This window comes from Bombus fervidus, chromosome 6, assembly GCF_041682495.2.
Source record: "Bombus fervidus isolate BK054 chromosome 6, iyBomFerv1, whole genome shotgun sequence".
Classification (NCBI taxonomy): domain Eukaryota; kingdom Metazoa; phylum Arthropoda; class Insecta; order Hymenoptera; family Apidae; genus Bombus; species Bombus fervidus.
In genome coordinates, this window is record NC_091522.1 from 8,929,719 (window position 1) to 8,942,371 (window position 12,653).

The following is a 12,653-nucleotide window of genomic DNA, read 5'->3' on the forward strand; positions in this document are numbered from 1 at the left end:
GTTTGAAACAAACAAATAGCATAAATACTTATTACAAGTTGCTTAAGAAACAATTCGAAATATATCTATATCAGACAATTGAGCAGTTTTATTTACTCTGAAAGTGTACATGGAAATAATAAACATATGTACACGTATATTTGATTTTGTATGATAAGAACAGAGAGTCGCGTGGGTAATAGTATTTCAACTAGTTGACCGTCTAATTGATTGATTGTCCAGACGCCAGTTGCTTTATTCTCGCAATATCCGCTTTCGGAAGTATCTCTTTGCAAGCGTTTAACATATAGCGTCTTTAAAAGTGTACTCAAATAGAAAAAGGTTTCTAAAGATTTTACATGTCAATCACCCCTTGTCTTTAAATATTTTTATTGTTTGTCGAAAGCAACTGTGATACATTTATTCAAACGTTGCTCATTGATTTCACAGTTATTGATATTTTTTAAACATATACTATAAATTCTTTCTAAGAGAATGTAACGTTACGTTCAAATATCTGTATATAACTTGAGTAATTCAAATGAATCGAGAACTAACATTATTCGTTAAAGTCATATGTTTTTCTTTTTAAAATTACACAGAAAGAAATTGAACATGTTCAAATGTTCTTCAATTGTTAATAAAATAGAGAAACATGAGGAAATGTAAAGCGGGGTATAAATAGGGATATGCTCTAAGATAGGAGTATAGTATAATAAAAATTTGATGTAGAAAATGTATATGGGAAACCTTAATAATTTTTAAGTTAAGGTATAATTTCTGTATTAATTTATTATATTGCATGATTGTTTCTTAATGTTATGTTATGTGAAACGCGGAGGATCTTTACTCCCCCTTAGGAAGAAATCAAGGAAAGGGACTCTCTCTTTGTCAGTACTCTCGCCTTGTTAGTCAGCGAGATGACGCGTAAAGGAGCACTTCCTGTGTTATCGTTGTCGTACTTGTTTATATTCTGTGTTGCAATATTCGAAAGAAACGTTTTTGCATCTATCGAAATTAACGAAGATACGGAGATCATAGAGAAGAAACGCATCGAAGGATGTATCGAATGTGGCGATTATAGGTAATTATTAGGATTAGAAATACGTTTATTTGGATGAATTATATTTTGTATCCTAATTTATATTTACTTTACGAACATGTTTAATTTTAATGCTGATTTTTTAATGGAAGGTAAAAATGTCGAAGTGACGTAACATACATGGAGAGGCAAGCTATAGCTATGATGCGAGGACATTGAACTTGATAGTTTAGCATTGATATAAAACTATTATTGTATTACGTTTAGATTAAATACAAAGATAATCATAGTCGATTTTTTACTGAATTACAAAATATATTAATATATTATTTGGATAAGACGAATAGGACATAAAATCATTAAAAATAAAAAGTGTGAAGTTTCGACATTTCTTCAACAGTTACTACTTTTCGAAAAATATGTTCTTGTGACATAAGTCGATTGCAAATCAAAATAGTAATTTCATTTATTCAATCTTGTAAATGTAAATTTTGAAAAGATTTGTTTATATATAGGTGTCCGGGGGATTTTGGAAAATGTTTATTAGGTTCTGTTCTCGACCCATGTAAATGTTGTGCAACTGGTATATGTGCTCGATTGGATGGCGAACCTTGTTGGAATTCTAGTATACCTGGATTGCCTTCGAAACGTCGTAACGATGGTCTATGTGCAAGAAATTACGAGTGCAAGTTAAGGTCGGACCTCCGCAAAGAGGTATATTTAAATGAAATATTATCTAACTGATTTCTAATAAAATATCGTATCTCACTTTTTGTTTTAAAGCAGAACCGCTTTTCTTGTATCATCGTTACACAAGAAAGACTTTCTGCCTTGTTCGTTAAGCAGATACAGAAATGGCGGATGTCGAGTTTATTCATAAGTAGGGCGTGGAAAGCAATGATACGTACTACTGAATTCGTAGAGAAACATTATTAAATTGTATCATTACTGGCTGTAAAAGCTATCAATGTATTTTGACACTTAGAATTTTGCAATTTCATAAAAAAACTTAATATTTTCTTACGCAGAATGACAAGAAGATTTTGATGCACGTAATTTTTTAAAATATATATACATACATTACAGACAATTGTAAAATGAGTATAATTGCGAATCAAAAAATAGATGTCGAATATTTCAGTTACGGAATCATTCTGTAGAAAAGAGTTAGAGAATAAATTTGTATCTTTAGAACATTCATTTAAATCAATGTGATTTCTAATTATATATAGGACGAACTAGAAGCTACTTGCGTTTGTATGGAACAAACTCCAGCGTGTGGTAATGATAATAAAACGTACACAACACCTTGTGCGCTGCATGAAGAGGCAATGAGACGGAAACGTTCATCTTCCTTGACGTTACAGCATCTTGGTCCGTGTCAAAGCCGTCCCTGGATTTTATCTCCTTTAGAAGATGTTTTATCAGTGTTTGGCCAACGATTAGCGCTAAATTGTGAAGCGAAAGGCTTCCCTGTTCCCGATATTTTTTGGGAATTTCATGCAGCAGATGGGAGGAAAGTCTTGAAACTGCCAGGTACGCTTTCAATAGCATAGTTATAATTTATAAATACATTGTTTAGTTCGATTAAATGTATCTATTAAGACAAATGATAATTTACAATTTCTATGTGGATAGGTGAAGCCCAAGGAGCGACAGTTCATAGCAGCGTCGGTCCGGAACCTCTTATGCGAACATCATGGATGCAATTACCTCGTGTCACCAAAGAGTATGTTGGAATGTATCACTGCATTGCTAAAAATTCGTGGGGTGAAGCTAGTAGTGCATCTTTTGTTTCTATGTCGGAACACTAAATGTGTTCTTTTTTTTATACGTATGTCAGAATTTGTAAAAGTTAAATAAATTACACGAATGCTTGTTAAAAACAAAATATTTTGTGAACATTAATTTAGTTATCTATATATGAAGAATTGCTGTGATTCATAGAACTGTTTGACCATTTACTGTAGAAAATTGTTATCCATACAGTTATACCTTATTATAGTGCTAATGAAATTTCAAAATGTTTTGCATAACAGACATAATATCATAAAAAGATTTCCATAAGTTAGTATTTTTATAAGTATTTATATTTACAAATTTTTCATTTCATATTTCTGTACGGTTTGTTGATCTAGATGGATTTGTTGGATTCTTTTTATATGAAACTCTCAATGTATCATAAAACAGCAAACTGTCCAGCTTTAGTTTCACAATTACCAAGAGGTGTTGAGCAGGATAAATTACGGTGTCAACTTCTCGTCGTGTCATTCACTAACAAGAATGAAGACTCAACTTTTTTGGCTGTGTGAAGACTTTTTTGGTTGTAAGGAGTTCTTTTGCAGGGATTTATCTACCGGACAAGCTACTGCTGCCTACTCAATACAACGGGTTCGTATTTTGTATAATACAATCCAAAATACATTAAACTACACATCTGACTATATTAAAATCTTAGAGTTGAAAAGTTGTTGTTATAATAACATCACATATGTATGCGCATAATGTATACACATATGGGCAAGTAAGTTAATTAATCAACGTATAAATAAAGAAGTAGTATATTTATTGAGATTAATAACAACAATTTAATCTTTCAAATATTTATACCGTTTAATCAATTAGAACTTTCATAAGCATTAATTATTGATTGCAAAAGGTGAAAATACATTATGCAGAAATGCAGGAATATGAATGAATTATCCGGTGAAATATTTTTAATCTTTATTGCCATCCTTCTTCGGGTTCGGGTGGTGGTGGTGGTGGTGGTCTGCAAATGAATTGTTTTATTATTATGATGGATATAATTTAGCTGAATATACTTTCCTTTATTAATTTGATATTTACGTAATGTTTACTTATACAAGCTTATATTTATAAATATTACGTATTATATTGGTTTCAATAAATTACTATATATGCTGAAAATACATAATTACATTTGTGATTTTTGAGTATGATTGCGCGGCGATAAAACTATTCCTATAAAGCTATTCTTCACTGAGTTATATGTAAAATATATTACTGTTTGGACGAATGATTGTGAATTGGATCTGCGTAATCACTCAACTGTATGGATGAGATAAAGCAAGTAGCAAGGTATGCTCAAACTTAGCGTAAACAGGTTGTTGAGACGACAATGAATACCTGATGAGTCATCTACGAAAGATTATTTAGCTATTTATATTTATCATTAGATTTTTATGACATTCTTGCTGATGAATTTTTAAAGCACGTCCATTTGAACTAGCTATACTAGCTTGCCAGAAGAGTGACTTGTTAGAAGTATTTAAAAAATTTTATGAAATGTGCAAAAATTGACTGCACAAATGAGCTATTTCCTAGGATGAAAGAACTACAATTTTATTGAATAATTATCTGAAATGTTCGGAAGAATATGACATATATAGTTAAAGGACAAAGTCTACCAATAAGAAGGCCATACTACAATAGTAAGATTGGAAAATAATTCAGACAGACAATGTACAATATATCTTTAATATAAATCTTTCATATTTGTCATTTACATATTTTTTTAAACAATACTAAACTTAAACAAATCCTTACTTATGGAGAATTTAAATAATTTTTTACATTTTGAAAGGGTATTAACTATATAATTAAGTATTTCATATCAATGGAAATATTGTTTTTAACTGAAATGTATGCTTACTCGGGTGTATTCCAATTTTCTTGTTCGCTGGTTTCGGTCGGTGGATCTGCTCTGAAATTAAAAATACATAATTATTGTGTAGTACATATTATATATTAGCATAATAAACGTACTTCATAAAATTTCTAAAATAATTAGTTATTTGGAATTTTTAATATCTTTGAATAATTTTTAATTAATCTATAAGTTTGCCTATAAATATGTATCCTAAAATAAGTTTTTATAAAACACTCTTTCTATCTATCTATTTAGTTATCTTTTAAAACTTTTTAAATCTTCCATACATAATGTTCATAATGTCATAAATTAACCAAAATATTTACCAAAAATATCAAACAAAATTTTGGTACTTACGATCTTGTGGATATAAGAGTAGCGTCTTTTGTAACAGATGGAAATTTTTTATATATCAAAGACAAAATATGAGCAGTTGGTGTGCTTGCTATCATAATAACTATGCATAAAAATGTAGCAAACCAGTATCCACTCTGAGAAGTTAAGAAAGAGTAAACTCTTATTCGAATAATATTTTGAAGTATATTTATAATATCTTCCAACATATACGTACCAAATTACCTAAAAAATGACTACATAATAAAAGTTGAATTCCTTCTACGACGTCCCAAAGCGGTCGGCACTTTGCTACTCCATTGCCCATTTCGGACAATACGTGGAATCTCCATTGATCCAAATAATTAGCTAGTCGATCTGTGTAAAGCTTTGTTTTCTGTAGAAAAAGTGTAATATTTGTAATACAGTGTTCAATCAAATAAACGAAAGTGTTTTCTCTCTTTCTAACTCAACTTAACATTTTTATCTAGAACAATATTTTAAGATTATTTTTACAATGTAAATAATTAGTAAAACTTCTGGCTAATTATTTTAAGACTACGTTGGTTATTACAAAATTTTATTTCGAGTCAGCAAATCAAATAATACGCACCATTTGAGCAATCTTATCCCCTTGATTATCAATATAATATTGAATGGTCTTCAAATTAGTAAGCGATTGATTAACCTGTTGTCGTAATGGTTGCACTTGCAATTCTAATGCAGCAAGTTTATATAATAACGCGTCCTGTAATTTCATTAAGGGTTTCACTCGCCTTAGGGTTAAATCTTGCATATTTATTACAATAGTTTCCAAGCTTCTGGCTGTCAATCTGTCGCTCATTTGTTCGGTAACTTTGTCCAGTTGATCTGACATTGCTTCCAAATCTTTATTTAATATTCTTCCTTGGATCTAATGGCAAATAATACTTCAAAAAATTTAAATTATCTATAGAAAGTGTTAATCAAGGATTTACTATACCATAATCCTATGTTCTGTTAAATTCAAGCCACAAGCATATAATAAATTATGTAGTTGCTGTCGCAAATACGGCGTAAATATTTTTAAAGTCTTCAATTCAACCTTAATTTTTAATATAATTCTGGTAAAGCTTGACCAAGTCCAATATGCAGTAAGTTGTTCTAACTTCATTGTACTTCCTAATCCAAAAGCTGGATACGCGGGTTCGTTTTCTCGACATTTTCTGTAATTGCAGATTATCAATTATTTTGTAAATCAATGCTTCAATTTATATATTGTTGAAAGTTTCTAGAACATTGTTTATATAATTTACTAGAATATTATTTTATAGGTAACTTCCCTTATTAGTTGTACCATACACAATAAAATGTGTATTATTGATACGATAAATTTTCATTTCTAATATACATCAAAAAAATCAATCGACTTACTCGAATAGATCTTTCAAAGATACGCTTAATCTTTTTCCTAAGAATATTCGAGTTTCCAAGATAGCTTGCATTGTACTATAATTCGGATCATGAAGTGGACGGCAGATTAACATTTCTGTATGACTCGATAACATCAAAGTCATTAGAAAAACTGCCCATAATATAATTGAGATGAAACAAGCCATAAACACACTACTGAAATGTAAAAAGTGCAATCGGTACTTTATAATTCATAATTTTGCTGTTTGACTGATGTAAGAAAGAAAGGAAAAATAAAAGATAATTAAGTACAGTTAGCTTTCAAAGTATTTTGTACTCCGATCGATGCACTTTTTTATTTTCTATGACAGAGTATTAACCTTAATAGTCTTTATGTTTCTCTAAGGTGTAATGACCAACAAAAAAGTACATCTTGCCGAGAAATGTGTGTGTATGTGTGTGTACAAATGGAAATTATTTTATAATCTAGTAATATTTATACAGTAATATTACTAAGAGGATAAATGCACCAAATTTAATTAAATGTAACATACTCACCATAAAAGTGTAAGTCGTACTTTATCTTCAGAAGAACCACAACGACAAGAAAGAGCTCCTAACAATAATAACCAGACAATTAAGATACACAGAACGGCACCTATAAAATATAAATAAAAGCCATAGTATTTTGTTCATTTACTACTATATTTATTTTATATTTCTTTTATTCTTTTTTCATTTGCTCTTCTCATAAACAATATCTTTTATATATAAATTCCTGTCTCTTTATATCGTTATATCTATACATATTCTTTAAAAAAAAATGTAATTTTAGAAGATATATACACATATACATATAATTTAATGAAATATATTACTTACCAATACCTATAAGCCATCTGACATGTTCGAAGACTATTATGTATGGTGTCGTATAATCCATTAGATGCCTTGCAAATTCTAATTGTTTAACGAGCTCGGAATTGCTTGCTTCCATATTTCGTGCTTCATCGAAGATTCTTGCACGCATTTTATTCACTTCACGTCGAATTTCTGAAAGACGTTCCTTCTTATTTGATTATACCTTTCGTTGTATTTCCAAATGCAATTAAAATAATAAAGATATTATTAATTCATAAATTAATATTAAAAATTCAACCATAGACGTACAATATGCATATCTATTAACAGTATTTATATTAATATTTGTGTTACCACAATCCTTCCACAAATTATTCCTACACCCACTGTTTGCATTGATGCTTAATATTATACACTATTAACGAACATTTTTACTTACGATTTCGAACTTCTAAACTATTCCTCGCAATATGTTGTGGAATGTACATATACTCTCCTCGAGCTTGACGAATAGTTTCTGTAAAATTTTCTCGTTTCAAATCACGTAAACGCAGCAAATGATCGTCTCTCAGAAACTATAAAAATACAAATACCACTGTTATACATTTTATATTGAGCGTACAATAGTATATACTAATTGTATAAGAGTAGATTCAATTTGCCTGATCTATTCGTAAAGTTAATCGTAATCCAAAAGAATCAATAATGGTACAAAGGGGACGATCGCGTCCGGTACAAGCTCTCAATGTGCTTTCCAAATTTCGACGTAAATCATCAATTTCACGACTTAATTGCTTCCCAAGACTACGAATATTTTCACCATCGCTTAATAAAGATTCAACATTGCTTGAAATTTTATAACTGGCTGAAATATAATAATATTATAATGATAAATAATGTGTACAATATGTTTGTCACAACCACGTCGTCATAAACATGCAATATCGGACGTGGTCATATCCATTTCACTAATTAAAATGCCAGTCAAAATAAGAGAACTGATTTTACTTTTACTTTACTTTTACTATTCTACTTTTATTAATTTCACTGTTTTGACGTTTAAAATAGGTACATTACGAGTACTCTAGTCATAGTTCTCTTACCATTTGCGAGATCTACAAGCATATTTAATGCGTTATCTAGTCCTGTTTCAGTGGATAATTCATTCTGTACTGGCTTTCCCAATAATTCTTCTATATCTACAACAAATAAACATATTTTATCTTATATAAATACGTAATATTTCCGCTTTTGTGGTAAATAATTTGCCTTGTACATGGTTAAAATTCCATAATAATTCCACATGACTGATAAACTGATAAAAATACGTAAGAAGATAATTAGAATTTGAACAATATCGTGTTTATAGAGATGTCAAAGCGCTTGACAATTCGTATTGCGATTAGTGACTATAATAGATTTCACGGATATCGGCTGGACCGAGCCATTTTTCGAGCAGTAGTTTAAAGGGAAATCGACGTCTACCTTTTGAACGCTTGTCGCGTGATTGAGCGCTTGGCGCATTGTACTAAGGAGAATGCAGCTCAATTCCGCTTGTGAGGTAGTCAAGCGACATACTAGAGATTACTCCTCAGTCACTATCAGCGTTCAATATTCGCGAATTCCAACACAGTTACATCGTGCGCCACGCGCAACGTACATTTGCTAATTACAAAGTTCTAGGTTAAATACAAAATTCTAATTTTTATAATGATATAAAAATTAGATAATATAATTATATTTTTATATTAATTATATTTTATATTAACATTTTAAGAGCGAGTCAATTTATAGCTGAATGTTCAAAACAATAATGTGCAGAGTTTTCCAAAGTTTCGTACATGTATTTCGTTTTTAATCTTATGATTCTTTTTTAAATATTCCAATTTTCGTTTTATAAAGTTTTAAGATGGCAGATTTAACTATTTAAAAGTACTAAAAAAATGTTCGTATACACGCACGAATATTGAAATCGCAACCGTCCTCTTTGCATGAAATACTTTTAGACATCACGTGAGATTATATGCATGTAATTTTCACAATTTTCAATAATCAATAAATAATTGCAATATTTTGAAATTTTCGAATTGTATATATATAAAATTTCATCACACAAAATCGACACATGTCACTCATAATCAGTTAGGTGACGTTCCCCATCCGTGTTACTCGGTTAGGGTAGCAGAATAATAGGAGAGGGAGAGAGCGTGCGATTATCCAAGGAAGCGTTATGCAACAACGGATCATCGCTTTATGTAAGTAGGTTGATTGTAACATTTATATTTTATCATCAGTTATAAAGATTAATCATTTCCCATTTGCACGTCCATATATTTTCAGACATTCCTAATTTGAAATATTGTATTGTGTACTAACATAATACTATAATAAATTGCAGAATGAGATTAAATCAAATAAATGTTGTAAATTTGTAAGGTTTTTAAACAATCTATCACTGTTATTACTTTCTTAATATTCAAATCATAGATGGTTTAAATAAATGGATTTGTTATAATATAAAACGATCTATCCTATTTAATCAATAGATTACTTTGTTGATAAGATATTCTTACTAATCAGTACGTAACACGATAGGATCAGGCTTTGTACAATGACAAACGCACATAATACGATCCCCTGTATTGTTCACACTAACGAGCTCAATTTGCAGGACTGGTTAGCCTATTAACGACGATAGACCCATTATAAGATATTTAGTATCTCTATAGCTTTCATTACACGTGCATGAATGTTCTAATTTCACCGTTCATAGATGTCATTGTATAATATTACAAAAATTTTTTTGCATTTTTTTATCTTCCTAAAATGTACCTAACGTCGTATTCGACCACATTTTTTAATTATATTTTTAAATTATACACGATAATTTCCAAGATCTTCCATTTTAATTTTTCCGTACAATTATCTCCCAAATTATTCTTTATCAGGAAAAATGTTTCAAATAAAATTCAATCTGTTTCTATGAGGACGATCAATCCCATTATTTTTCACGTTTATTGTATTATATAGAGAAACGATATTTGTAGGTACAACGCGGAAGAAAACAAAATTCTACTTACTGTCTAGATCTGCAAGAATTGCTTCGCTGGCCACATCTAGACTTCTTGAAAGACATTTGCGTAGTTGAATCGTTGTGCTACTATGATAATCGTTTAAGTCTTGTAAGGCAGTTTCAACTACAATTGGAAATTGTTCCACGCTTGCAGATACTGTCTCATTACATACGATCATTGTAATCATGCCCAGTCTAAAAGTAAGTTAGACAGATTTATGAATACGTGTACGCGAATTTGTAGTAATATTTTGAAGAAGGTATTAATTTAAAGAAAATGTATAAGTTAATTTTATTGTATTTTCTTATAGTGTATTTTCGAGTGTATACAAGAAATGCTGAAAAATGTTTAAATGATTAAATGTTCAATTCTTGTTAACATGGAAAATGCCTTTAATTTGTCGACATAAATGTCTCATCATGAGTTGATCTATTGTTTCGTTCAAGTTTTCGGATCTTTAACAATTCTGAATATTTTATGAATTTCTCCAAAAAGAAAACTGGAATTTCCTACAATTTATTTTGTTTTCGATTATCAGCAAATATCATTGAAGACAAAAAGCGGCGATTATGATTGGAATTTTTGTGCGATTTAAAATGAGATGAATCGTATTATAAAGTGATCTCTCGTAGTTTGTTATACCTGTCGCAGAACAACTTGTATCTAAAAATTTCACCATCAGTATTTGTAACAATGCTTACCCGAGTACACAAACGAAAAATGCCAGGAAAAATGTAAGCGCGCTAGGATGTTGACTCGGTTTGTAATCTTCCCTTATTGGACGACATGCAAGCCAAAGCTCAATTCCAGGTATTACACAGCACAAAATGCAGCACATACCAAGCACTGCCAGCAATGCTGTTTCCAGATGTATTGACTATTAACAATTAAACCAAATTAAAAAAAAGTTTCATTATATACTTTGATAAAATGCGTCATGTACAAAGCATAGAAAAATTTGTCTTACCTCCGAAATCAATCTTGACGTACTTAACCGGTTTTCTATCGCATCTGTCAATAAATCTGTAGGTAATATAAAATATTGTTTTAGAAAATGCTTCTGCCATTTAGAATTATTGAATAATGATTGTTTAATATCGTTTCTACAATGGAACATTGAACATAAAACATTGAAACGAATATCATAGTAAATTGTTATTATTTGTAATTTTTACTTTCATTATTTCCAGAACATAATGTCAAATATAACAAAATATATTATAATTGAAATTATAATATCAATACAAAGTGTTCATTAAATTTTAAACACAAATATAGATATAATATAATTAATAAGATTTCAAGATTGTATACTTTACCAACTGGTACGTCATAAGGTTGAATAAGTGACAGAAATTTTCGTAGAAAATCAAAAATAAATATTCCTCTGTCCAAGTGTAAATTTGCCATTTTGTATTGTTTTTCGGAGCTGGTCGTAGGAAATTTAAGTTTCGGATTCCAATTGTTCCAATCTGTAGAGATCACAGATGTCTTCAAATGTGAAATATTTGTGTCGTTTCTAGGTCCATGAACTAGAACATCGGCTACCATTTCTCTTTCATCACGTTGTGCTTCACTTGGTGTGTGAAAAATGATAAAGCTGTCCGTAGTAGTGTAATTGTCGCTACTTGAGAATGAATTTGCTTCAACTATACCTTTAAACTGACCCAGAGCTTCCGGGGCAAAAAATAGTACAAATATTCCTAAAATATTTAGAAAGATTTATTTATCGATAGTCAGAAAGTGTATATACAAAATCAAAGCACGTAAAATAGTATATTATGTTTATATCTGTTTTAAATTATTTTACAAAATTGTGCTTATTGATTACATTATGACTTATGAATTTTACTTTGAACATTTTATATCTTTTATCGTTTATTATTTTTTCAAAAGTTTAAAGTCACAACCTATTCTATGAAGTCAAGAATTTAAAAAACATGTCAGTTTAGAATTTTGTTATTTTAAAAAAATCTTTAGTCAAAGATCTATCGAAGCAGAAACTATAATTTTTTATATTTTTTAGTATTGATTAAAAATTACACAAGGTTCAGTATGTTTAGGAACAACTAGAAAAGTGATTCTAAATTTTATGAAATTAATTATCCAAGTTAAAGGTTCTTTTTACAATAAGTAATAACTTTTAACTTTTTCATTGTGTTAAGTATTCATTTCTCAAGTATGTTCGTAGGATTTTTAGTGTCTTTATTAATAAGTAAACAAAAAATGAAGATACAAAGTAATGCACACCTTTCAGAAGAATCATTTTCTTTCACTGTAACGTTACAGTTTTTCGATATAT

The 12,653-nt window shown here is 29.8% G+C and overlaps 2 protein-coding genes across 2 annotated transcripts in view; one reads left to right on the forward strand and one right to left on the reverse strand.

The window, feature by feature from the left end:
* The first annotated feature begins 69 nt into the window (after positions 1-69).
* On the forward strand, positions 70-2,912 carry LOC139988545 (insulin-like growth factor-binding protein-related protein 1). Its single transcript, XM_072006122.1, has 4 exons — positions 70-1,063; positions 1,537-1,735; positions 2,254-2,557; positions 2,660-2,912. Exons 1-4 carry the CDS (start codon positions 900-902, stop codon positions 2,833-2,835), a joined length of 843 nt encoding a protein of 280 aa, XP_071862223.1. The 5' UTR covers positions 70-899; the 3' UTR covers positions 2,836-2,912.
* A 349-nt stretch (positions 2,913-3,261) lies between these two features.
* Prom (prominin) overlaps positions 3,262-12,653 on the reverse strand; it is a 31,584-nt gene continuing 22,192 nt past the window's right edge. The window contains exons 2-17 of the mRNA XM_072006260.1: positions 11,671-12,054; positions 11,319-11,374; positions 11,053-11,228; positions 10,358-10,545; positions 8,381-8,476; positions 7,940-8,142; positions 7,717-7,852; positions 7,299-7,469; positions 6,975-7,074; positions 6,438-6,632; positions 6,007-6,229; positions 5,638-5,937; positions 5,263-5,421; positions 5,049-5,182; positions 4,695-4,745; positions 3,262-3,791 (exon numbers count right to left, since the gene is read on the reverse strand). Of these exons, the coding sequence (XP_071862361.1) occupies positions 3,746-3,791; positions 4,695-4,745; positions 5,049-5,182; positions 5,263-5,421; positions 5,638-5,937; positions 6,007-6,229; positions 6,438-6,632; positions 6,975-7,074; positions 7,299-7,469; positions 7,717-7,852; positions 7,940-8,142; positions 8,381-8,476; positions 10,358-10,545; positions 11,053-11,228; positions 11,319-11,374; positions 11,671-12,054 (2,618 nt within the window). The 3' untranslated portion in view covers positions 3,262-3,745. The remainder of the gene's footprint in view (positions 3,792-4,694; positions 4,746-5,048; positions 5,183-5,262; positions 5,422-5,637; positions 5,938-6,006; positions 6,230-6,437; positions 6,633-6,974; positions 7,075-7,298; positions 7,470-7,716; positions 7,853-7,939; positions 8,143-8,380; positions 8,477-10,357; positions 10,546-11,052; positions 11,229-11,318; positions 11,375-11,670; positions 12,055-12,653) is intronic.

Coding starts and splice junctions, on each gene's coding strand:
- LOC139988545 (XM_072006122.1), top strand. CDS start 900: ATGACGCGTAAAGGAGCACTTCCTGTGTTATCGTTGTCGTACTTGTTT. Junction 1,064..1,536: donor ATCGAATGTGGCGATTATAG/GTAATTATTAGG, acceptor GTTTATATATAG/GTGTCCGGGGGATTTTGGAA. Junction 1,736..2,253: donor GGTCGGACCTCCGCAAAGAG/GTATATTTAAAT, acceptor AATTATATATAG/GACGAACTAGAAGCTACTTG.